The 26,407-nt window shown below is 36.9% G+C and overlaps 1 protein-coding gene across 4 annotated transcripts in view; it reads right to left on the reverse strand.

The window, feature by feature from the left end:
- WWC3 (WWC family member 3) overlaps positions 1–26,407 on the reverse strand; it is a 101,920-nt gene that overhangs the window by 40,350 nt on the left and 35,163 nt on the right. For all 4 annotated transcript variants that reach the window (XM_074907367.1, XM_074907358.1, XM_074907348.1 and 1 more), the window contains exons 2-7: positions 22,798–22,907; positions 17,880–18,083; positions 14,747–14,823; positions 12,296–12,375; positions 6,023–6,152; positions 728–877 (exon numbers count right to left, since the gene is read on the reverse strand). In XM_074907367.1, coding sequence (XP_074763468.1) covers positions 728–877; positions 6,023–6,152; positions 12,296–12,375; positions 14,747–14,823; positions 17,880–18,083; positions 22,798–22,907 — 751 coding nt within the window. The remainder of the gene's footprint in view (positions 1–727; positions 878–6,022; positions 6,153–12,295; positions 12,376–14,746; positions 14,824–17,879; positions 18,084–22,797; positions 22,908–26,407) is intronic.

Below are 26,407 nucleotides of genomic sequence, written 5' to 3' on the forward strand. Positions count from 1 at the left end.
GTTAATATGTTCTTCTCAAATACCATATTTGAACATGAAGGTATGACAGACTAGATCGGTTTTGTTAGTTTTAAAGAAAAACATTCTGAGACTCTAACAAATACTTCTGTTGTCTCAGACAGAAGAAAGGAACAGAAGTCTACCCTACATCTTTGATGTATATGAACAATGATGACAAGCATGATAAAACCAAGATTTTTTTTTTTTTTAATAATTACTACTAGCAGAATATTAACATCTCACACTACGGCACAATCAAATCTCTACTGCAACTTCAAGCTGGCTAAAGTGTTTTCCTCATTCCTGCATCATTACAAGTATCAGTAAATCAGAGCTGGTGACATAAAGAGAAGAGGTCCATAGACACCTCCACAAGAGCTGTTATTCAGAGATGAACCTGCGGTCACCAAAGTGGTGACATGAGAAGTGCTCTGCCAGGCTGGCTGAGTCTGGGAGCTGATTTTAGCTGTCACTGACCTGCGAGCATGTTGCTACACCCCTGTGCCATGTTCAAGTAGCAGAACCGCAATGCCCAGCACACATGAGCACTGCTCACACACTTTGGAAACAATAAGCAAACGCAACTCCCTTGCCACCAATACTGCTTTGGGGCTTTTGTTCTGCTATAGCAAACACCTCTTAAATCAAAACAGGAAATAACGATGTATCACTATCATACAAAAGCAGCTTATTCTCTACAGCAAATGTCTCGAATAGGAACACATACCTCTCCAGTGATGTCAGTCTGAGAACAAGCATCACAGTGTTGTTGAGGTAAACAGGAGTCACTGAGAGAACCAGAATTGTGCTGGAGATCCTGCAGGGAATCTGTAATACAGCAGCTATTCCTGAATCCATCTGTTAACTTGGCCAGGCTCTATAGGAGAAGAGATTTTAAAACTGATTTTTATAATTATTTTATTAATAGAAATCAAAGAAAAATTGTATTTTATAAATATGACACATAGGTTGCCTATAAAGAGGTATTTACAGAAAGTAAAATTCGTTAGTGTTACTAACATGCGGAAGCTTTGCTTTGAAATAAATCTCTCTTTTAAAAAAGATGTATCTAACATTAAAGAAATTTTAAATTATTTGTTTTAAATCTATGAATGTTTTAGCTTTTGTATGGCTTATAGATGTTTAAATCTATCAGCTGTCATCTTTCAGGGTAGCTGATAGGGAAGACAAATGTGATTCACCTGCCCTTTTGCCATCTTCTGTGCATGTTACATTCCTTAGCTGATACTACTATCACATCCAACTTGATGAATACCTTTTACTGATTGTAGTTTTATGACAGTTGATTTCACTCTTGTGCTCTCTTACCCAAGGTTCACATAGTTAAGAGATATGTTATAATTTGAGTTAGGCATGGGACATGTCTGAGATGTCTAGACAAGGAGACAAACTGTGAAGGTAAAGCAGAGACCTCAAGCAATCTTTAAGGGGAAAGGGGAGTAAGACAGAATCACACAAATTAATAACTCATTTGATAGTACAAGCTTGGTTGGCAGGCTCTTAAATTTCCTTTAAAAAAAGGAAAATTGTCAATATCACTTATTTTCTGATTGTACATTCTCTCTTTTTCAAAAATTACAGATAACATTAGTATCAATAACAAAATCACTGTGAAGGCTATCATTTATAACAGAGACTCTAAGTATTACGTATCAAAAGAACATTAAAAAAAGAGATTAAAAGAATTCTGTCCCCTCACCAGAAGATAAAGAACAATCAAATTATATGAAAAAAATTATCATAAATTTGAAGAGCATTATCAATTTATAAGTCATAACATAATCAAACTATTTGGTTCTGCAAATATACATAAAAACTCTAAAACCTGCTACTCCAGTGTCTAAACTACCGAATCAGACAAATCTCAAGCACTGCATTGGGAAAAGGCTGGCCCTCAGGAATCTCAGTGACTCTTGACAACTGGTGATTTGCAACAAGCCCCAGTTACTGTCTATTTCCAATTATCAGGAGATTTTTCAGTCTTCAAAGTGCAGTTTAAAAGGGATAATATACAAATGCTGCCTTTTCTTACAACAAATTCAACTAATGGAGTCAGGAAGCAAACCTATGCAACAGCAACTGGTTGCTGCTCACAGGAACAGCAAGGCTACCTTGAAGACAAAGGCGTCCAGTTTTGGAGCCTAGAAAGCATCCCTTGCAGCAGGCCTGAAACTAGCCAGAAAAAGCAGCTTTTTCTAAGTGTCCTCCAGTTCTGTCATACATGGTCCATCCCTTTGTTCTCATTATATACCAGTCTCTCCCTCAGACCTACGTCCACTAGAGATGAAAAAGAGGGAAAATACCCAGCGTGGTGCAGGACAAACAAATGAGTGAGCTCCCTTTTCATAAGAGTGGGGGGCCTGTGCTCCTCCAGATCACAGAGCAATGCCAGACCTGCCATCAGCAGGACAAGGCTACTACTACTTGCCTCCAAAAGCTCAAATTTTCTTGGGTTCCCCCAAAAAGCCAGTTCTTCTGCCACCTCTGAATTGAACTGTGCCATGTTAGTATGAAAGATAAACAAAATAGTTTCTTCTCATCCCTGAGACAGCAAAAATCAATTTTACGTTACACTGCTGAGAAGTCCCTAGATAGTGTCCCTTTATCCTCCAAAGTGAACTGCTCCACGGCATGGCAAAAAGAAAACCAGAGTGTCTTCCACTTCATGCAATTGAAAATTGCAGACTCCTGTCTAATTCTTTTCTTCAAAAATCACTGGAAATCATCCAGTCCTGTCTGACTCCCACTGTATGGAGGATCAAGATGGATACCTAATGTGTTAGGAAATGGTTAGGAAATAGGATAGTAATTTCAAATCATAGCTACACAAACATCAAACACCTAACATGTCCTCTTTCCAGCACATCAGAGACAGTTACAATTTTCATAAACTGCTAAGAGTAATATCCTCCCCAGCTATACGGAGGAATCCATCTTTCATCTGGGGTTTATGGACTGTTTATGGCAATCCCACAGAAACTGCCAGACCAGCCTATTGTATGGATGTGAAGTTGTAGGCACACCAGTCCAGACCTATCCAGAAAGAGAAAAATGAGCACTGTCATTTCAGCATTGTCTGCTACTATTTGGTTTGGGAGCTCTCGGCCACATACAATTTCAGTGCAGTTCCTATCTAACCTATTTATTGGCTAGAAGGGCGGGCTAGAAGGGCGGGCTAGAAGGGCGGGCTAGAAGGGCGGGCTAGAAGGGCGGGCTAGAAGGGCTAGAAAAACCCCACAAAACCCAAACTCCAATACTTCCTAAGGATGAAGGACAACATTTTAAAAGCATAGAATCATAGAGTCATTCAGGTTGGAAAAGACCCTTGGGATCATTGAGTCCAACCATCAGTCCTACTCTGCAAAGTCCTCCCCTACACCATATCCCCAAACATCTCATCTCATTTGCACATACTGGAACAGAAACAAAAGTATGAACGGGATGGAGGGCTGTCAGGAGAGAGACACACACACACACACACTGCTTTCAGGAACCTAAGCACGCACCTTGATTACTCAATCTTATATAAAAAGTTCACCCACTTTTTTGGAGCAGTGACATTGCATATTTGGCTTTATTTGTAACCACAGCACCCAGTTTAAATCTGACCACCCTCTCCCTCCCTCACCAGCCTTCTCTCCCACACAACTCAATTCAATTACTGTATTTTTATGACAGCTACAATTTTCCAAGCACCTACACAAGACTGAGTCACTTCTACTATGTTTAGTTCTGTTGCTTACACTGGCCAGATTTAAATTAAGAAATAGTAAGAAATTGTCTATTTCCTTTCTCTGAAATAAATCCCCATCTGTTTACACAATACTTTGGACTCCTCTATAAAGAGCTTTAAAAACAAAGTTTTTCATCAGAAAGCTTGTTCTACCAACAATAGCTTTAAAATGTAGCATTTTAAAGGACAAAACAGTATCAAAACTGATAGGAAATTAAAAACCAAATTCTGAACTCATTAGGAAGATACTTAAAATAGACTTGCACTTCCTTGACAAAGCTAAATAAATCCATAACAATAATCTTCAACCGATTATAAAAAGGCAAAGCACAGAAAAGTTTGGTGACAACAAAAATAATTTTTTGGGGGTCAAAATTTTAAAAAATATCAAGCACATTAAGTTGGCAGAAATAACACAATTTTTACACCCATAGATCTTGTAAACTGTAGCATTTAATCCCTTATTACAATTGCAACAAAACATGCAGAACTCTTTTGCTCACTAGGCTTGTGTGGAACAACTATTTTCTAGATTTTCTCAGATTATATGTCTATTACTGGATGCTATTGCAACAGATTGTCATTAATTACAAAAATGATACCTCCTAGACTGAGAGTTCCTGTATGTAATGTAGACCTATGAAGAAGGATGGTAACACTTTTATTTTTGCTTCTCTCTTGTGCAACCTTTACATTCTGGTGTTGTCAGCATTGCCCAACCCTTGACGATAAGCTTGATCTTAGACTTCTAACTCTCTCAACAGTGTATTTAAAGAAACTGCAAGTGCACTTAAATTTGGTTTAACAGATATGATTTTTAAGACATCTCAATGTTTACAGCTAGATTTAGTGCCACTGAGGACGGAAAATGTAAGGAAAAGGAGGGGAGAGAGTCTAGTAGGGAAGCCAAAAACAAGGCCAGTAGTTAAGCTGCACCAAGATCTCACACACAAGTCTTTAACAGTTAGTTTCCTAAAAACGTGCGTCACTGCATCCATGAAGAACTGCCTTTCTAATCGTTTCTTGCTAGCCAAGCATGTGGAAGACTGAGAATCACTTTAAAACTTGGCCAACACAAAATATCAAATATGTGTTAAAAGTTGCCAAGGCAGAAACTTTTCGTAGCAACTTAAGCATTCTGTCTGCTTGAACAAGGATTTGTGGTCCATCAGCTGACCTTTGGGTAATGCTTTGGAGACTGAATAATTGTATAACTATGGAAACTCATTATATGTAGATTACAAGCTACCCATATAATTTACCAATTAAAAAAACCCCAAACCAGTGAAACATTACTGCAGAGAAAACTGAAAGAAGTAGTTTGAATGGCCATAGTAATTTAGTACAGTCCCAAAAATCTAGGTAACAAGGAAGCCTTTTTCCATATAGCAGTTTGAAGATTGGGTGAAGAGAATCATTGTTGTCACCCCTCTGTAAGTGCAGCCTATTTGGGCAAGTCTATACTGAAGTCCCTGTGGTGGCAGAGGCTTGTGGCTCTTTGATCAAGCTCCCATCACGTTAATAAAGCAGACACAGCAACTGAGAGCTTGGGGCAGGATGCAGCATCCATTCAAAAGTTAGATCATTACTCAGGAACGTATCTCCCCTCAATCCTCATGCTTGGATTCATAAAAGAGTTTAAAGCTTGCATGATGGTTTCTGTATACATTGTATTTAATCATAGTCTTGGAGGCGTTTGTGAGAACACTTGAAATTGTGTCCTGATACAGGTACTTAAGAGGAGAGTTTGGAGCAAAAGAAGGAGAACTACCAATCTGTGCCATAGTGACACAGAGATACAGTTTTGTGAAATGCTTATAAAAGGAAAAACATGGTAGACATGGTAAACATTTTAGCACGTGAATTCTCAGTCCTACTTCATTATAGGTAATAAAGACACATTAAACAAAATGAAAAACAAATACCAAAGATTTTTTTTTGAAAATGCAGCATAATTACTCCATAGCACTCTTTGATATAGTCAGCAGCAATGGAAAGCTATAATTCAATAGAAATTGATCTAAATGTAAGGGCAGAACATAAAGACAAAAATAGGAAATGCATATAAAGTCTTGTGTTCACAGCTTACACAATGACTACTTACCTCTTTTCAAGCTGACTGCTATTAGCAATTATCAAACAGAAAAATCAGTTTAGGCTACGCCACATCCTTATATAAACTTGGTAATTCCAATGCAATCACAAACACAAAAATAGAGGTAGGTTATTAATTTGTAGCGGCTATTTGTTCAGTAGCGTATTTTTTACCTGCATAAGGTCCTGCCTTTCTTTTTCACCTGTGCATATAGCTTTCTTTATGGTTCGAAGCTCACTCATTATAGCTTGTGCTTCATCCAGTCTGTAATTTGTGTGAGCACTTGACATCTTACGATCAATCCTGTTGAAAAGATTAAGACAAATTCAGGAATTTTAACATAACTAGAAAGTGCATAGATAAGTTTTAAGACTTCTTGATTATTCATATACCACTTTATTTCCAGGAATAAAATGATATTACACTTGAAATTAACAATGCATTCAGTGCCAAGTACACTCTAAAGACAAAGCAATGTGATTATCCAGGTTCTGCGGAACCAACAACTTTCCCGGTTTTAATATCCTAATACAGAACTTACTTACAGGCAATGTCTGTGGGCTATTTCACACAACAAAAGTTAAACCCAACCTAAAACTAACCTACGTAGTAGTAACTCAGAGACAAAGATATTTGCTCTCACATTTTCCATGCAGCACTACACATTGCAACATCTCTTCCAGGACTTCTAAAATTTTATTTGCAAATGTTTTCCTGCCATTATGGACATCTTTGAGTATCTTTTCTAGAAGACATCATCATCCCACACTAAGGAACATCACATGGGACCATCCCAGATGATTTCAAATGCAAACTCAGCAAGAAGCAAGAGTCACTCACTACATCAGGTTGAAGTACTCCTAATGTTTCCATCTTGACATAGAAGTCTCTTAACTGGGACATCCACTGTCTGAGTTTTCAATTTTTTTTTCCAACAGTTCACAATAGTAAAGGACAACAGATCAGGATGCAGAAGCCTAGTCCAGTGTATTATCTGGATAATTTGCTTTGATTTACAGATAAAGAACAAGACCAGAGACCTGCAGAAGTTGCTAGAACCACCATTTGGTCTTGAATTTATAAAAAAATGGCTATGGGATTTTAACAGGTTACCTACAGCAATTAGTAAAAATTGTGTTGAATTCCTGTTTAAATATGAAAACCTCAGTCTACCTGTTAATCTACCATAGAAAGTGTGTATATAGAAGAAAGGTGGTATGAGTAATGGCCCCTAAGCCAATGCTAAGAATGAACACCTCCAGGAGAAGGCGCCTCTGGTTAACAGAATTAAAGATAAAACATATGTTGGTCATTACACAGGATACCAGTTTATAAAAAGTTGTAGTACAAGCAGGTATGTTATACATATATGACAAGAATACTCAAACTCTTATTTAAAATATTGCGAATAACTAGAATTTTCAAGGTAGGGATTATATTAAGCTAAGAGTGTCAACAACACTCACTCAGCATGTTCTGCCTGTTAAAAAATCAGTGAAATTCCACTTGCAGCAGAATACTTGCTTTAAAATTAAAATATTAAAATTAAAAATCAAAAGGCTTGAATGAAAATCCTGTCATTGATTGTGTAGTTCACAATATTTAGGAAAAAACTGCAGGCTGGGTTTCGACGTTTTTGGTTTGTTTGGGTTCTTTTCTGACAGTTCCTGCTTTTGGAGACAACACAAAATAAGTCTGAACCTCAAACTTTCTACTTAAGTACAATTTTCCCCATGTTGCATAAGAAAATATGTAAGCCTTTATGATTTTTGGTTCAAGAATAAGAAATTACTTAAATGTCACGCTGATTAAAGTTGGGATTTTGTGTTTGCTTGGTTTTGTTTTCCTTTTAAGATGTTTACTTGAGTCTTCACTAATTTTTAGTTAAAATCCTGAAAAAATTAGATAAAACCATGGTAAAACAACTAATCCAATTCACTGAAAGTTACATGAAAAAGATAACATATGGTTTTATCTGAAAGTTACCTTAATATTAAGAACATAAATTCCATACAAATATGAGACCCGAAAATGCCTCCTACACAACTGCTTATTATACTGTTTGCCAGGTCCAATGTGACATTTCAGGAAAAGGAAATTATTTAATTTCAACCAGATTTTTGTCCAGTTACCCACATACTCATGTTCCTGGACATCACTTTGGAGCCCAACTTATGAATTGATATTTATTTAAGGAAAGAATCAGAAAAGTTCCTCTGTCAGAAGTATTTGAGCTTAAATCAGTATTGTTGTCAACCCAAACCAACTTAAGTATCTTACAAAATCACTAGTTATTTATTGTCTGTTATTTTTTTTTCCTCCATTCATAAAACTCTAGCTTTGAAAGCCACGAAGTTAACAGGAAACTTCCATTTTATTAAAGGAAAATAGCATGATACAAATACAGATTAGACATTTGCATGAACAGAAAAATCACTCAACTAAAACACAAAACTATGAATAAAAGTATACATGTTTTGAGGAAGATGTTTCTAGTATTCACAGACAATAGTTTTAGTCCTATAGGGTAGTTTCCAAGTGCCTCTATTTTCCTTCACATGCTTTCAAATGCGTAAGGCTCCCCCCATCCTCACCAAAGCACAAGTCTGCAGTAGAGTTAAAAATCTGATTTTAAAACTTTTGTCAGGTCTCATATCCTCTAAACTAGCTACAAATTGTTTAGTCAGTCCTAATTCCCTGTCTCTCCCAACCTCTCTCAGCATTCGCTCCACTCTCACAGCCAACTCGCCAAGTCTTCATTTCCCTTGTTGCTAAATGCCTTCTTCCTCCAAAACTCTTGCCAGCAAGCGGAAGGGTCACTGAAAACACAGGGGCAGTGGAACTGCTCCTTCTCAGTCCCTGTCAACAGGTCAGAGGAAGAAGTTTTTTTCCAGGAAAGGCTCCTCTTTAACCCTGTACATTATCCGGACTGCGAGGGTATCAGCTGCACCTCAGGGCAAAGGTGCCTGTGGAAGCTGAGGAACACCATCATGCAGGGTGGGGTCTTCGCATGCTTTAAACAGTGAGCTCCAGAAAATCGCCAAGTGGGCAAAGGCAGACTGTGATGTCCAAAGGCTTATCCACAACTTGATAATGAAACGCAACTTTGGATGAAACTGTAGAAGATACAGCCCTAATAAAGAGCTGCAACACTACAAAGTTTGAAATTCTGACTGTATTGGAGTTGTAAAGGTATTAAAAAAGACCCTAAATCCTCTCTCTCCCCACAAACACCCAGTTTTCTCTCGTTGTTTTGTGGGTTCGCTTGGGGTTTTTTTATTCTCCTCAAAGATGGCTAAGACATTTCACTAAAATTAAGAACAGAAAATGAAATATGGTCCAAGGCAGACACTGTATGTGGAAAACATCAGTGCAAGATATTTGCATTTAACAAACACATCTGAATCAGACAGCAATATAAAATGATGGAAATACTGAGCAACCTAACCACTCTCACCATAAAATCTGTCTCTTCTCTGAGAGTTATACGCAGCAGAGGTTGCACAGGGAGTCACATGGCAGCAGGTTCTGATACCTGCTCATAATGCCATTGTGGTCAGACTTTCAAAGCAAACATTCAGCCAGATGTAAAGCCCAAAGTGTAACAGCTCCTAATACTGTTCTTGGCTTATACTTGAAATAAAACAAAGAACATGGCTTTAAAACAGCTGAATAGGATGTATGCCATTCTCAGTTGGCAGTTATTTGAAGATTTGACCTAGCACAAGAAAGAAGAAAAATTACACAGGTCAAAAATCTAGAAAAGTAACAAAAGAGGGAAACATCTGAGATGTAAGAAACTTATGGGAAAGAAAAAGGGGGGGAGGGAAATCAGCATTTCTGTTTTAAAGAAGGAGCAATGAGTTTCTTTTTAGACAATACACTGTGGATATGCAAAAACTAAAATACTTCAGCTTTGGTACTTGACTTGAGTGACCCTTGTCTCCCAACAAACACAAGGGGTAGGGGAGAGATCGCCCAGGGACAACCTAGAACACAGGTTTTTAGCCTGATTTGTCTGCCGACTACACAAGGAGGCTAGAGAAGTTTCTCTCTTCAGCTGTTAGTGCGAGTGCTCTCCAAACTGGCACACTTCCTACTAGAAGCAACATACTCAAAAGAAAGCACATACCTCACCAGAAAGGCAATTAAAAAATTACTCAAAAACACAAACCAAACACCAACCCACAAGCTTCTGGTTTACAAGTGAAGAAGTCACTGCAGGAGAGCAGAGCTCAGCAAGGCACAAACACTGACAGAAATTCACTGCGATCCCAGGTAGTGCACGAGCAAAACATTCCCCCCAGCTTCAGCAAGCAACAACAAATGCCACCCAGCGCACCAGCAGGGCAGACTGACTGTAGCAATAGTAGCAATGAGCAGCACCAGAGCACTGAGTTGCCACACTTGGACTTTTAAACTAGATTATTAGAGTGACCACTGACTAATCAGATATGCTTTAAAAGAATTCCTCTCAAATGTCACTCCTATACCCTCATCCGGGAGTACGGGCAACTTCATTTAGGCTAAAATCCAAGACTAACATTTGTATTCTTAATCATTCGCAGACTTTTACTTTTCAAAAAGTTGCTGGACTATCTTAAATGAATTATAGTAATTAAAACAATCTTGAGTTTCAAATGGCCTTCAAATACTTTCATCATCCTAGTCAAGTGGTTAGTCCTTTATATAAAATAATTGAACCTATACCCATATTATAACCCAATAACCAGGAAAAGAAAAACAAATAAAGTAGAAAAGTCAAGGCAATTCTTACTCACTTAAAAGATGATTAAGAATCTTAAGACAAAATTGCTTTTGTTCTGTTACTGTTTATGTATCTAGGCCATCATCCTACAATGCTGACTATACTTAAAATACTACTTAAAGTATTTGCTGTTTCAATATACTGAGTGCTTTATTTTACTAATTGTCAGCTAATATCATACATTAATAATTCCCCTAACTACCTGAAAAGGCTTTGTGTAGTCAATAAAAATATATTTATGCCTGAAAATTACTACATTATACATGCCAGTGAAGGATTTTGGTTGAACAAGTTTTGTTCTCTGAAGCTCTTAAAATGCATTATAAAACAAAAGAACCTTGTAAGCTTAAAAAAAACCAACTGAAAAACAAAAACCACACCAATATGAAGTGCTGGGCTACTCCCTCTCCTTTAAAAGTAAAATCTTGAGTACCTCCCTTTATATGGTTTTGTTAACTTAATACCAACCAAATCAAAGTTGGAAAATAAGTAACCTAATTGCTCCAGGATCCCTGGAACTTTGCCAGAATTCCTGAAGCGAAAGTGTGCGCCCATGCTTTGTAGCACCAACGCAATAAATCCAAAGCTTCAAAATATTTCCACAGATACTCTTCTTATGCTGCAAAAGACATTAGCCAGGCAACAGTTCCAACATTTTCAGGAAGTGCCTGCATTAGGCAGTTCATTCACATGCATGCTGGAAAAAAAGTCCAAAATTTCTAAAGGCATGGCCACATGTCCAAGGCAAATCCAAGAGCTGTTCAACACATGGTCTAGCCCTTGGCATTGTGGAACAGATCTGGAAGTCACAACAACCTGTGTTTACCTGCCATCTTTTCCATGGCCTGGCAACCTCTCCCTATCCCACTGGGCAACTCACGTACGTGCGACTTGTGTAGGTGACTAAGCAGCACACAGATGGAAGTCACCCAGTCCCCATCTGATGCCCTGCAGGAAGAGTGTCAGGGGGAGGGTCACCACAGCAGTTCACAACCTTTGCCACCACTAAGCACAAGTGAAACAGAGCACAGGCTGTCCAATAGCCCTGGGAGCAGTGTCAAATTGCCCAGAGCTACCTTTCCCCTCAAAGGGAAGAAACAAGGAGTCCCACTTACACACACTCATTCTGCACATATACAACAAAATCCAAGGTCTCACAGACCATCAGATTTACAGTACACACACAAATCAGCTATCCTGTGCAGAATGAGATGGCCTGACCATCAGGTAAAAGGAAGAAGCAGTGTTGTGGTGTACAGCCTCTCCCCTAGAAGTCCTGTGCCCAGCCAGAAAGCCTCGGTACTATTGACAGGAAAACTACTCTACCGCATGGTGCTTCGGGCTGTGCTCCAAGCAGTAGATATCTCCAGAAACTGTTTGGAAAATATTTTAAAAACCTAATTCCACCTCAACAACATCTTCAGGAAGAGTTAAAAAACAAGGCGTATAAAACTGTTTTTGCACATGGATCTATGAAATCACCATTCCAACCAATTCTGTCTAACCCTTCTTCCATCATTTCACACTGTTCTCAACCTGCATCACAGCAGAAACTCTGAAGCAAAGCAATTAGGAGGTTTCAACATAGGGGTTTTTTCTGGCATTGCTTTTCTAAGAAATTCATTCCAAGGCGAATAAAGAAAAAAAAAAAAGATCCTCCCACAAACTCTTAACTTACTCTTGCAGAGTTTCCACTCCTTTTTCTTTATATTGCAGCTCCTGCTTCATCTGTGCCAATTCCCGTTTTAGCCTAGAAAGCTGAATATAAGAAAATAATTTAAAGCAATAATATGGAACAGAAACTTTCATAATAAAAATAATTGTTTTTCAAATATAAAAATCTTAAGTCACTTTAAAAAAATTGGAAGTGATAATGTAAGTTCTCTTCTTTGCTTTAAAATTTACATTAAAACAACAGAAGACTTTCTGATATACCATCAGACCCATTCAAACAGTGATCACAACATTTCAGCTTTCAAAGCATCAATTTTCTCATCTATTTTATTGGTTTTCTATTTCTAATAGCTTATGCTAACAGCTAGCAAGTTTAAATTCATATGTTTTTTCTTCTACCCTTGTAGCAGTCACCTCTCAACTGTCTTCAACTCTTTAGTCGACTTTAAAAAAAAAAAAACAAACCCTGAACATTCAACACTGTTAATCTTTCAATCTGGGAAAACAAAATCACTGGCAACAGAATTGGCTTCTGTCCCAGAAATGGCAGCCTGATGTTCTACAGTTATTTTCATATTGTCCTGCCCTCTCAATCCCCCTGCCAATTACCTTGATCCAACTAGCAAATATAAATCAAAAGTGACAGAGATATCTCCAAAAACATATTTTTGTGGTTTTATGAAAAGTTACCTGAGTAGGTTGGTCAGACTTTGGAAGAGTGCTATCAGCACCAAAAATGATTTGCAAAGAAATAGTTTCTTATCCTCCAAAGCTGATAAGATAACTGAGGGCAACGCAGGGAGGAGGATGCAAGGGACTAGAGACAAATGGGGGGAAGAGAGCTCTGTGGTGGTGAGGTGTAAGACTGAACTGAGAGCCCAAAGAGAAGAAGGGATGGAAGAAGCTCAAGCTATTGAACTTGGTACCTTCTCTAAAATTTACCCAGAACGTTCTTGATTTTCACACATACGTTAATAAATGACAAAAACATTAGTAAAAAAGAGAGTAAAAATAAAAAAAAATTGCCACATATCCAGGCACAGATTGATTTTGTCCACTCTAACAGTGAGGGGCTTTGCAACAGTTACACCATCCTGCATGACCCTCCCTTCCCCATGTGTTCTTGACCTTTCCTCAAAACTCATTGCACCAGCCCCCAAAACACTCCTATACCCTCATCAACTCTTTCACCACTCACTGTATCACTAATGTCATGTACACGAACACATTCTAGTGCATATTTTGTTCTGTTACCTGAAACAACTCAAAGCCTATGCACACATTCAGTTGAACAGGTTATCCTATGCACTTACGAGATCGTTTTGCTTTAAGAGGCAGAAACAGAGAGAAACAGTCATGTAAGTGAAGACCTTGTTTATTTTCTTTAAATATTATTTAAATAAATATGGCTTATTTTCTTGTTTAGAATATGCTGACATTTAGAGTATGTAAAACAAGCAAACACTAGTCAGCACGTAGTAAACATATACAGATAGAATAAATGCCTTTGAAGGGTGTTGAACGGGATTTATTTTCAGAGGCACTCATGTGAAAAGTGGTCACTACAACAAAAACGGAACACTATCCTGCAAAGATAAGTTGTTGTTTTTTTATTTTGTGAGCTGAGTGCCTGGTATACTAAATCCTATTTTATCCATTAATAAAAAGAAACATACAATTTAGAAATAGATTCTAGAGCTTAATATTATAAACTGCTTTTTATAATTGTTTATGACTGCTATATCAATTTGCTTGAAACCAAGGTGCAGACTTTAACTCTCTGCTAAAGCAGCATGGGAGAAAAATCAAGAAGTCAACTATTCTTCCTTCAGCAAAGACTGTATTAAAAGCATAATTCTAGTTTAAAAAAACCCAAAATATTAAAACGGAACATTTTTACTACAGAACTGCCTATCACTGCCAGAATGTTTGTATTCCCCTCCCCTCATACAGGAGTTGTAGCCACATCAGCTAAAAAGTTCTGTTTGGTCAACATATCTACTGAATTGTGAACAGATTCTCAAATAAATGGCTAAATCTAGAGTTCAGTGACATCCATGGAACCCCACTGAAAATGGGTAAATGGGAAAATATGAAGACAACGGGTTTGAACTGCAGTCAATCAAGAAAGAATTTGGCTGCAGAGTATTTAGTACTTGTGGCAGTTCGCAGAGAGAAAGCAATTTCTGAAAGCCTGGCTCAGTTTGCCTCTGACACCCGTGACAAAAATCTTTATGCTTGTAACATGGAAAAAGCATTACTTTGCAAGTCACTCACAATATAGACTCATTTTAATAGAACAATAGGTCAGAACAGAAAGGCGTTTTTAAATATTGTATTTCAAAAAATGTTTGGGACACCCAGTGTAAATGCTAAGGTTAAAGAAAAACACAAGTTCCCCCTCCCTTCCCCATGCCTAACTCATATTTTTACAAAATGAAAAAAAATTACTCACTCTGTCACGACGACTGGCTATTTCTGCTTTAATCTGATATGGGTCATACTTGGTATTAGTTGAAAATCCAGAGAATGCTAAACAGATGGAAAACAGTATTTTATGTTATTTTTTTTTCTTCTTTAATACACTTGTTAAGATGTGGCGCTATTTAATAGACCATTGCATTCATTCTTTGTGTTACAAGTCACTAGGTTTAAAAATAATCCTCTGTGCTAAAGTACAACTGAAGAATTATCTTCGGCCTATTGAATTTTTTTTTGTCCTGAACAACAACAAAAAATGTAGATAGCAGCACTATACACATATTGCCTAAAAGCAACTGGCTTCCATGACAGGATGGTGACATTTACTGATGCAAGCAATTTGTGTAACATTAACAACTGCTAATTGCTTCCCAGGTATGTTGACATAACAGTATGATAGGGACTAAAGGAACAAAACTCTTGTCAGAACAAAATTCAGTCAGCTACGGGGAGGAGTTGCCTTCTAAAGCAACAGTGCATGGAACCGACACACAGCTCAACCTCTGGCAAGTGAGCTTGTAACGCGGCGTTATCTAGTCAGGCAATGATTTCAAGCTGCGCCATTACAAGCTAAAGCCTAAAACAGATGAAGTAAAGGTCCTAGAGGATAGGCTGGGCAAGACCAACCATGATTTATTGAGTGAGCCATTCACGGCAGCACTCACTGAAAAATGCCCGTTATGCGAGCAGATGGGGTTGTGCTGTTAGACCTACCATCCTTTTGTAGAGCTGAAGGCTGCTGCTTTGAGACCCATATCCATGTCTGCATTGCACTGAGCCTTTCAACTCTCGAAAGAATACTGCAACACCAAGGTCATGTCAAGCATGCAGGAATTTGCCAAAACGAGTAGTCATGCTTGGACTAATTCTCTAAATCCAGGATTTTCTATGGAATTTTTTTTTTTTTTTTAAAAAAAGAAACAGTGCTGATCACAACTGAGTCACAAAACTGCTGCATGGGCACCTCCCTGCCAACCCACAACTGCTGAGCTCACACCACCTCCCACTCATGAGCACACGACACTGAATCAATGGCAGCACCCTCAAGCAAAGAGGAGGAAAACAGTTTGTGAAGTTTTAGTTCTTTTAATGCAACAGATTGAAACAAGCAGTGGTGGAGGCAGGAATATTCACAATATAAGCACTCATCTTTGGCCATCTAATTGCACTTGAATTAGGAGCCTAGATTTCTGTACAGTAAATGGAGAAACTAGCATCCCAGAATAGAGTCAAATTAAGAAAAACAACTGAAGAAGTCTTGGGGAATCTTGAGTTAATAGCACGATTAATCCCTAAAGGGATTTTTTATTTTTTTTTTTAAATATATCATCTAATTAGCCCAGCCCATTTTCTCAAAACAGATGCATGTGACCTTAAACAAATATAAAATATATTAACACATGTGTAGAAAATCAAAATATTTTTATAATTCAAAACAAGTGGAATTATTTAAATTATTTGACAGTATCTCATTATCAATTCCATAGGTATACCTAAAAAAACAAACCATCAGAAGCCTAAAAAACATAAAAGTCGACTGACATAGCATTTGTATTCATGCTACAAATGACCTACAATTTTGTCATTTCCAGTCCTTTTTTTGCTGTTTCAAGCAACTTGGAAAAACAAAAGCTTTGAAAATATGAAAAACAGCTTATATTTTTTCTAGTATACTATCATTTGAACAGAAGCTTCTTTCTATATATTAACTTGAAGTAATTCAACAAAACTTCCCACAGAACTATTGCAAATTAAAAAAAAAAAACAAGCTCCTAAAAAAGTATTGTAGTAAATATATAGATTACAATCTAAAAAAACTGATGACACTACCTTTTACCCTATTCCAAGTCTTTAACCTATAGTTTAACACTCTTTAAACAATAATTTCTTTTTAAAAATTTCTTTCATAATAAGAAAAAAAATCATGTTTTGTAATAATTCTTAAGAAACTTGAACATAACAGGGAGAAATAAGATTAGTCATAACTCTTCAGTTATGTCACAAATTAAATCACAGAATACATATATTTAAAAATAAACAAAAAGATGAGAATCCAAGTTCAACAGTAAAAGAACACTTGATCAAGACCATCTATGACACCTCAGTCCTAGAAAACATCTTTTATTAAGGATTGTGGTATAATATTAATTACCTTGATTAATAAATACCACTGGATTAGTAGCTAAACACTTCTATCCAGATGCCTGCTTTAACTGCTCCTCCACAGTCAGGTTTCTTGAACGTTTTCAGGAAGTTCTAAGCAGAGCTTCCCATACTTATCAAGTACTTGGCATTTACCAGAAAATCCTGCAGTTTGAACAACGGCTGTACACACAGCAGCCACCAGTACAAACTCCACTTTGTTTCCATGTGGCTGGTACATATATCCATTTGATATACCACTTTCAACTAGACTGCTTTGACTCTTCAGGCAAAGAAACCTTTTCCTGTTGCATCACCCAACAGCCGTAACAGCAGTGCAACAACTTCAGATTTCAGAAAAAGTGTATAATCTACTCCAAGTTACCAGAAACATCTGTAGAGTGAAAAGGGCAAGATACCAAAGCTCTACAACCTTCACCACCAGTATCAGGATCAGAGGCTGGCATTCAAGAATGAGGTGCACTAATGAAACACCGCTTCCTACGTCACAGTCAGAGGAACTCTTGACCACCCCATCTTGTCCCTAACTCTTTATAAAGAAGTCAATAAACCAACCATGGATCTGCAGAAGGCTTCTGATAAACTGATGGTTCCCCCCCATGTTGATAGTGGAATAATCTATGAATTTAAGAGTGCAAGTAGGTGGCTGGTCCACCAACATTAAATCTTTGTTGCCTTACGTGAAGCATCACTACGGCTGGCTTTGAGATGGCTAGAGATGCTAGCTGGGATATATGCCTGTTTAATGTTAAAAAGGCATATTCTAATAGATAGACCTAACAGGAAATGGAAGGCCCTGAATAGCAGTCAAAGGATATCACCTCACTTCTGTAGTCAGAATCTTAATTCAGAGGAGAAACAGGCGATGGAAACACTTCCCATTATTTCTTACACCATGTTGTGAGAGGCAAGTGGGTAAATCAAGAAAAGACTAGTAAACTCACAGCTGGCATAAGAACGGCTGTCATCCTCACACATTTTGTGCAATTGTTGATATTCTTCTTGGGCTAGTTCAAAACGCTGCTGTTTTATTTGGTAAATCTCCTTCTTGGCATTGAGTGCCTCCTGGGCAACTATTAAATATTCTTTTAGCATGCGTTCCTGCTCCCTTCTCCATTGCTCCCTTGGGTCCTCAATTTGTGTGAGCTCTAAGAAGAAAAGCATAAAAAAAAATCGTAAGACACTTTATCCCACAAAGTACAAATCATTTTGATAAGGTCTGTTCTCAACTAGCACATCCAGCACTACAGTGCTCAAAAATCACTACAGCCTGGATGAAAAGAAGAAAGAATGCAGAGTGGAAGAACAGGAAAAGCCCTTTCAAATACAAAAGGCATTTAAATTAGATTCTTTTCTTTACAAACTACAGCAAACCCAAAGAAAACAGTGTTTTGGCTCTAACCTTCCCTTGTAGTCAACTTGAAAATTCTGAGAACTACCTAAAACCCCAGAACCACGTAGGTGAATTAAAGGTATCTCAATACTTAGCCCATAACTCTAGAAATGGTTGGAACAACCTCAGGATACTACATACAATTGCACAAGTATAACATCCTGAAAGGTCAGGATTACCTGCGTAATTAAGAATACGATCATTTCACAGAAAAGTTAGCATTTTAATCTCAAGTCCATAAAAGCATTTAAATTGCTTTATTTTTATTGTCTTATAGCACTCTCATTCTATCCTTTTCCAGAGTGTTCAACAGTTCGTATTCAAACATAAATCAAAGATAGGTTTCCAGTATAAAATCTTTCCCCTATATACTGATTTTCAAAGTTACTACCATTCAGCAATCTCTTTTTGGACTGACAAAAGACATTTGAGGAGGACACATGCATTAAAATCCTAAAAGATTACTGGTTCATTTCTTTTCTTTTTGTGATGCTCAAGCTAGCAAATATGTTTCACATGACGATGTCCATGTAAAATCTCATGTTTAAGTGAATGTTAATTTCCGATGATTGAGGCTCTACCAGCAAGAAGTTACTGTATGTTCAAAGTAGTGGTATAACCGGCAGCACAGTCAGGAGGTAAGCATCTAGTGATTCTTCCAAACTTTGTTTCTCACAAGAGATGAAAGCCAGTTGTTTTTTATTAATCTTGCATACATAATTTAGTATATTGGTGCCAGTGATGAAACAAGAAAAGATTGAGCCCAACACTTTAAGAACTCTAAGGCTGTCAAGGGTCATGATAGCAGCTCTACCACCTGAACTATCTGAACAGTACATAAACAAAAACATGAAGCTCATCAAGGAACAGTACTTCCAACAGATTGTGTATCAGGTTCTGAATAACCTTTTCTCTCGACAGCTGTAACTTTTCTCTCCCCACAAGTCCTCGCACTGCAACACTTGTACGTACAGTTTTGCAATCTCTCCCCCCATCCCAGGGACCCTTGATTCCCTGGAGCACCTTCAGGCTCCAACGCCTCCAAGCTACCTATGAGGCCCAGGAGAGGACGTGCTATGGCTTGTTGCAGTCTCCATAAATCCTCTTCTGCGTGCAGGGCAAGCTTAAGAAAACAGAGTTCACACTGCAGCCCATCCTTTACTGAGGGCACGAAAATTTGCAACACTCATCTGTCCTTAAGTATTCCTGAAATCTGTACAAATTTAATATTCCTGAAACTGCTAATGTAGAAATTAATAAATACATAGGAGACAGAAAAGATGGATCCTAGTAAGTGTCACTTTTTGAATAGGAAATTAATAGTTCTAACCTCAATAAACAGCCATGCCTAAAATGTTACACTGTATCATACATTAAACTTCTGAGGTCCTATACTACCAGACACTGCATCCCTTATCAAATAATTTCAGAAGCCATCTCAAAAGCTAGCAGCATTTTTCTGAGGCAGAAAACTTCTTCAGTAAAGCAGTGACGTTCTCTTCTGTTTTATAAAGTACAGAGGCTTCACTTTGCCCTGGATTTCTACACAAGTTTGCCATGTAACAACAAAACTAAAGCTACATTGTATGATAAAATTAAACTTCCTTCATTTCGTTATATCTCACTGAAAAAAATAAAAATAAAATACTACAGTAATTCAAGAACAGCTCCAGACAAATGCAGAGAATATATTATTCCCTCACTGGGGAATGCCCAACTGGTTAAAGGAGACTTCAAAGGCTCCCAAGACTCTGAGGAGGAGGGAAAGGAATTCTGCGGCTGGCAGCCGCCAAAGTTTTTAAGCAATGGTTGGACAAGAGCCAAAAGCAGCTTAGTAAGGGTGTCAACAAAGTACTGAATTTACAGAACACGATGGCGATCAGGGTTGGAAGCACCATTGAGATTTACAGAAGATTCCTCTGTTCCTGGGGTTTTTCAATATAAATGGAAGGTTATTGCCTAGAAATCTTTTTATGTTATGTTTGTTTTCTGGGTAAACAAACATAGCAAGAGGCTTGGAAAAATCAGATGCATTACTGTTTTCTTTTAAAAAGTGCAAGGGCAAAAAGTTTGAGACAGTGCACAAAGTGTAAGAGGTCCCTTTTGAAAGACTCTTTGCATTATTCCTTGCATTTTCTCACAGTATTTCTTGAAACCAAAGCACTCCTGTTTTGTCAATTAACACAGAACTCCAACGCTGTGTAAAGCGTTTAACCCGGTCAGCCACAAAAGGCAGTCCGAATGTTTTCCTGTGGAAGTTGCCATTCCAAGTATCTTAGACATAGTTCAGAATACAATGTAAGGGACTCACTTCAGACAAACATTTCTTCAGTTCCTACACCATCTCTGCCACTTGCCTGACACCACATCATGATGCACATGATTGTCTTCTCATTAGTTCTCACTTCTACAAAGGAGGTTAATGCAGTCTTGATTGGTACCTTTGTTATCTACCATTTACAATTGGACCAAGTATCCTACTAATTTTTGAATAATAATTACCCAGCTATAATATCAACTCTGTCTTCTCTCTGAATATAAATCTTGCTTGTATATGCAAGCACTGTATTAGCCTAAGGGTGACAAACTCATTTTGCTGTGACAGTTGAATTACCATTTAGGATAATATCTGTGGGCTGCAAGTAATTAGTTATCATGAAAGAGACAAATTTTGCAACCTTGTTAATTGCAGAATGATTCCTTTCACTCAGTTTAGCATGGGCCCTATGAAGTTTCTATCCCTCTGTTCATATATTACCTTTTTTTAATTGCTAATATGATTAGCTTTACTTTCCCAGATCCATTTATACTAATCTCCTCTTTCTGTGCCTTCCCATTGAGCATTGGGGAACTCAATTTCTCTCTGCAAAAACTCTCTTCTACAGGTTTTGCTCTCAATTGCACAGAAAAAAATGCAAGCCAGATCTGACATACCTAAAATAATTAACATCCTTTCTGTAAGTTCAAACTTGATGTCTACGGTAAAGCAGCTAATTACAAAGTCTGAAAATCAAAAAGTAGTGATTCCTTTTGCATGCAATGGTGATTGTTATTCCTATCAAAGATGCCTATACGGAAGAAGCTTCAGAAGATTTTTTTAATCACAGCATTGCAATGGGAGTTCATGTTCTATTCATTATCTTTAGGGCCTCCTAAAGCCTTTTACAAAGTTCAAGAAAAAAAAAAAAAAAAAAGAAGAGTTGCCAATATACTCTATTGTATTTTTTTTTAATAAGCGCATTCACACCGGTGTATATAATTTGGTGCAAATGCATTCCATTACCGTACTCCGGTGTAAACCTCACTTTTCATTAAACTTCAACACTAACTAAAGTTACCACGACAGTTTAAACAGCTATCATTAAGCTACTACTACTTTTAAACAGTTATTGTAAGAACTACCTAACAGTCTGTATTTATTGCCTTTCAATTGTCTCAGCCATCTATCCTTGTGATCAGTGCATGAACAGCTCTTGAAAGTTTATTATTTGATTTGTGATCTTTGTTAATTTCACAACAAATAAGTGCGTGGGTCAAACAATATCATGGGAACATTTGTTATTCTGTTGGTTTTTGTTTTTTTTAAATAAGTAATTGTGAAACCACAATACACAAGTAATTCCAATGATGGCAGGAAGCCAAAAACTATTTCTACTTTTTTATTTTTTAATTGACTAGATTTCAAGTAGATAGTATTGAGATTGATTTTGCAGATTGTACTATTTACCATTGCTGTGATAGCCCACATTACTTACTTTTTTTCTATCTCCCTACCGTCAATTCCCACAATATTGAAAGCATTCACTCGTTGGTGATAAGAAGCACAACAGTAACAGCAACAGTAGTACAAAGCTATAAAGATAAGACTTTTTTTAAAAAGTAGAACTGGCAAATGTGCCAGTCAGTGGCGATACAAAGCTCAACAATAGCCCAAAAGAGAAAATGTTGGAAATTTCTCCCTCTTGGTTTCCAAAAGGGAGATTCATTGTCTTTTTGATAGCACTTCGTGCTGTATTAAAGCATTGTTTAAGAGAGGATGAGATTATTGTATTTCATAGTGCTTCCAATTAAAAATCAGCACTTCAGCACAAGTGCTGAGATCAGCACAATCTCAGAACGTATTTTGGTTTTCAATAGAGAAGTGAACCTCAGATGACTTAGAAAATACAAGGGTATAACATAACGAACTTTATAACTGATATATGAAAAAAAACCCAACAAAATTACTGATACTCCACAGTACAACAAAGCAAAACAAAATAGTTTCATACATTATAACTCAATCATAGGTTGTAAAATTCTTTACAAATGGAAGGACTGTGCCCTTATTTGACAGATGAGAAAACAGACACTGCAAGAAATTACGTGCATACATTTTCTCATTGTATCATGAGGTGCCTAAATGGTATCAGAAACAAAGCTAACATCAGCTTGCTATGGTTCCTCAAAATAATCACAGATCTACTCACGATTTATGTGGTCCATATAATAAACTCCAATCTGTTGATCATAAACAGTTTCCCATCCTAAAGGAAGCTCATCACCGACACAGTCAGCAAATGTCAATGGCTTTGTAATCCTGTAAAAATAAAAATAATGCAAATAAATACAAAAGGTATAGAGTTTACAGTGCAATGAATGTTATTACATGTTTTGAAGATACCTCCATCATTTGATCACAAACTAGTTATGCTGCTTAGGAATGTGCTAATAATTACAAGCATACAGTTTCAAAATAAAATTTCATTTAAATATGCTGACAGATACTCCCTGAACAGGTAAGACAAGCCTCTCCCTTCAAGTTTCTATGTTTAACAGTTTAATTACAATGGCATGTAGTCCTGCCAGTTTTTCTCACATATTGCAAAGAACACAAATGTGAAGCTGGAGTTCACCACTGCTAAAAATTACTAGAAGCTTTAATAGGCTTTAATTTCTTTAAGGTGTCAAAGCAGTGTAATTGTTTGTCCCTTAAAAAATGAAATAAAATTTAAGAAAGCACTATGTAATGTATTTCTTCTCTTTTTAGTTACACATTTCCAACTGTTTAATGATATTCTCTTGGTCCAGACCCATCCCAATTGCTTCCTCTCCCTCAAAAAGAAGGGACACAAAAAATGTCTCCAAAGAATTCTGAAGCTATTAGAGCAGAAATAGTAAATAATAAGTAATAGCATTACTATCTAGAAGCTTAAAATATCACACCCCTTGCTAGGCAAACTCTTTGTAGACCAGTGGGTAATAGAAAACCAAAACAGCTATGTCAGTATTGACAGGAATGTTGAAAATACTAGGTTACAAATTCTGTGAGAAGACTCTACACTAACACTGTTCTAGAACATCAAGGTAAATTAAAAAAAAAAAAAAAAAAAAAAAAAATCAAAAAAACCCAACAGGAAGAACAAATTATACAAATAAATAAATTGTTAACATTCAGCTGAATCACATCTATTTCCCAAATCATCATTTTAATCATATCTTAACCACTAAGATAATGTTCTCCTCTGAAAGCTGCCATAAAATTCCTTTATGGAAAAGCTATTAATGTAGTCATTTCAATTATACATTGGACATAGTTTCAAAACCTTCAGTGTTTATTTGTGGAGGCATTTCTAATACCTAGAATGATGACAGCTTTGCAAAGATTAAATACATGCATTAATTTAGGGACTGACTTAAGCTCTGCATAACCTATGGCCTAATACTGTTTGGCATAAACTGGAAATTATGTTCATATGGTATAATACCCAGTTAAGGTTTCCTGACGCTAGATTTGGACTATGCTTACAAATACACTGCAGAATAGGAAGATCATTGGGACTGGTAACTGCACTTCATCTGATAACACCTGTATAAACAGTAACTCAGTCTGAACTAAATCATGTCTGTCTTTTTACTATAAGTCCTTCCCCACCCCAAAACAAAATCAACCAGAAGAATCCAATGGTAAACACTTCAAATGATGGAAATACTACTATGGTCACATTCTAGCTACTCCAGTGGTCCAGTAATCACACCATTCAACAGTTAACAAAAAGCACTAACGGCACACACAGCAGAGAGAAAATATATTTACTTGCTTCCTGAAAACATTTAAGTATTTTTGAGATAAACGTATTCAAAATTAACTGTAGTAGAATAAAAAAAAATATCATCACAAGCTTAAAATTTTTTAACAGCTCAGTATAACAGCACAAAGATCAAGCTATTTAGGTCAAATAATAAAGAGCTTGATCATATGCTATGGATTCTCAAACATGTGTAAACAGTTTAATAAGATGAAGATGTACATAAATTTGTACACCACTAAAGTCAAAACTTTCCATTACTGACAAATACATAGTTTACATCATGTAATCATACAAATCTAAAGCTGCTGTATTCAAGAAAGAAAATGTTAATATGGACTGGCATATGTATTATTTCAGTAATTCATCTAACAGTCAGGCAGAACAATTATTACCAAGATACTTCTGATCTCTCTGGAATTCAGTCAAATATTAAAAATATAACATGCAGAATTTTTTCTTAAACTCTTATGGCTTTGTTCTGAAGACACCATGTTTACAATTTCTCAAAGTAGTCTAGACATCAGCTCCTAAATTACCACACTATAGACAAGATTTTCTTTGGAATGAGTTATGAGACATGCTTGCCTGTTATACAAACACACCCTTGCCCTTTATTCGTACATAAAACCTGCACATGATACTCTAACCTTACAAGAACTTTAATTCAATGCTCTCTGTGATCCCACCATGGCTCAGGCTTCCAGGACAAGGACAACGCTCACTTTCTGGAAAAGGGAGACTGAAGAAAGCCAATGCATCTGGCCTAACCGGTTTTCATTCCAATGTTATAAAAGCATGCATGAACAGTTTAATTAATGGGTTTGAAGGAAACCTTGTAGGAAAAAGAATACATAAAAACCTGTCTTCCAGATATTCAGACCATTAACAACTTGATGTTGCTTATTTTAAACTATATTCAAAGTTGTCCCAAAATGGATTCCCTTCAGACAAAGCATAACATCACACTGATTCTCAATTCAGTCACGGTTTTATCTATGCAGCCTCTGAACCTCCTTTATTCAATTCATCTAGGTCAAAACATGCAAAGCTTAAACTAAGAACTTGAAGTTTCTCCCTGTGTCTTGCACTGGCTTAACTAAGTTGGCTGAAAAATATATTTCTGATTTAACACACACAACTCTGAGAACAAGATTATTTTTTTTCCAGTTAGGGAAACTAAGGGTTTCCAGAATAACAAAGACAAAATGGAACTGATGCAGATATATATATTGGAGGTCAGCCACAAATTACAGCACTACACTGCTAAAATTAAGTGTCTTCTGGAAATATTGCTTTACTCTCTAGGTTTTTTTAATTAGCTCAAACACTATAAAATAGGACAAGTCTTTTCTGCTTCTATATAAACAACTGTACAAGGTACACCTGTTGCAATATTTCAAAGTATTACAATAAAGACAAAACAACTTTTCAAAACATTATAAAGACAAAGACAGAATAAAAATGCTGCCATCTTTAATTAAATAAAAAACAGGACTGCCCTGAAGTATGCTATTCACAGTAGTAAAGAACTACTAAGGCATTTTAATCTGTCACCAGTGATCATCTATCCCACCCATGGCAACTGGTAAACACTTATAAGAAGGTTCAGAACTTCCAGCTGAAGATAGAATTCCTCCAGGACCAGTTTACAACAACAACTGGTTGTGGCCACTGGATCTACAGCCCAGGTAAAAGTAAGTGTGGTCCACAGGGGGCAATTTTGCATATATCAGAGCCAACCATAACTTCAGATTAACTGATTTGCTGATTCTTCATTATCTTTAAACGTTTATCTTTCCGAAAAGTAATTATTCTCTTCAGTCATTAGGCACCCAATTTTTTATGAGTCTGAAACCTTTCAAAAGCAAATACAGAAACATGTAAGAAAGCTTCCATAACCCAAATCCTGAACACCAAGCTGAGAGAAAAATCTTTAAGCGTTGTCATGTGACTTGGATCTGCCCCAATTAAATATTGTCATTAAGAAGAAACAGAAGTCTGGTATTTG

This window comes from Athene noctua, chromosome 1 (assembly GCF_965140245.1).
Source record: "Athene noctua chromosome 1, bAthNoc1.hap1.1, whole genome shotgun sequence".
Classification (NCBI taxonomy): Eukaryota; Metazoa; Chordata; class Aves; order Strigiformes; family Strigidae; genus Athene; species Athene noctua.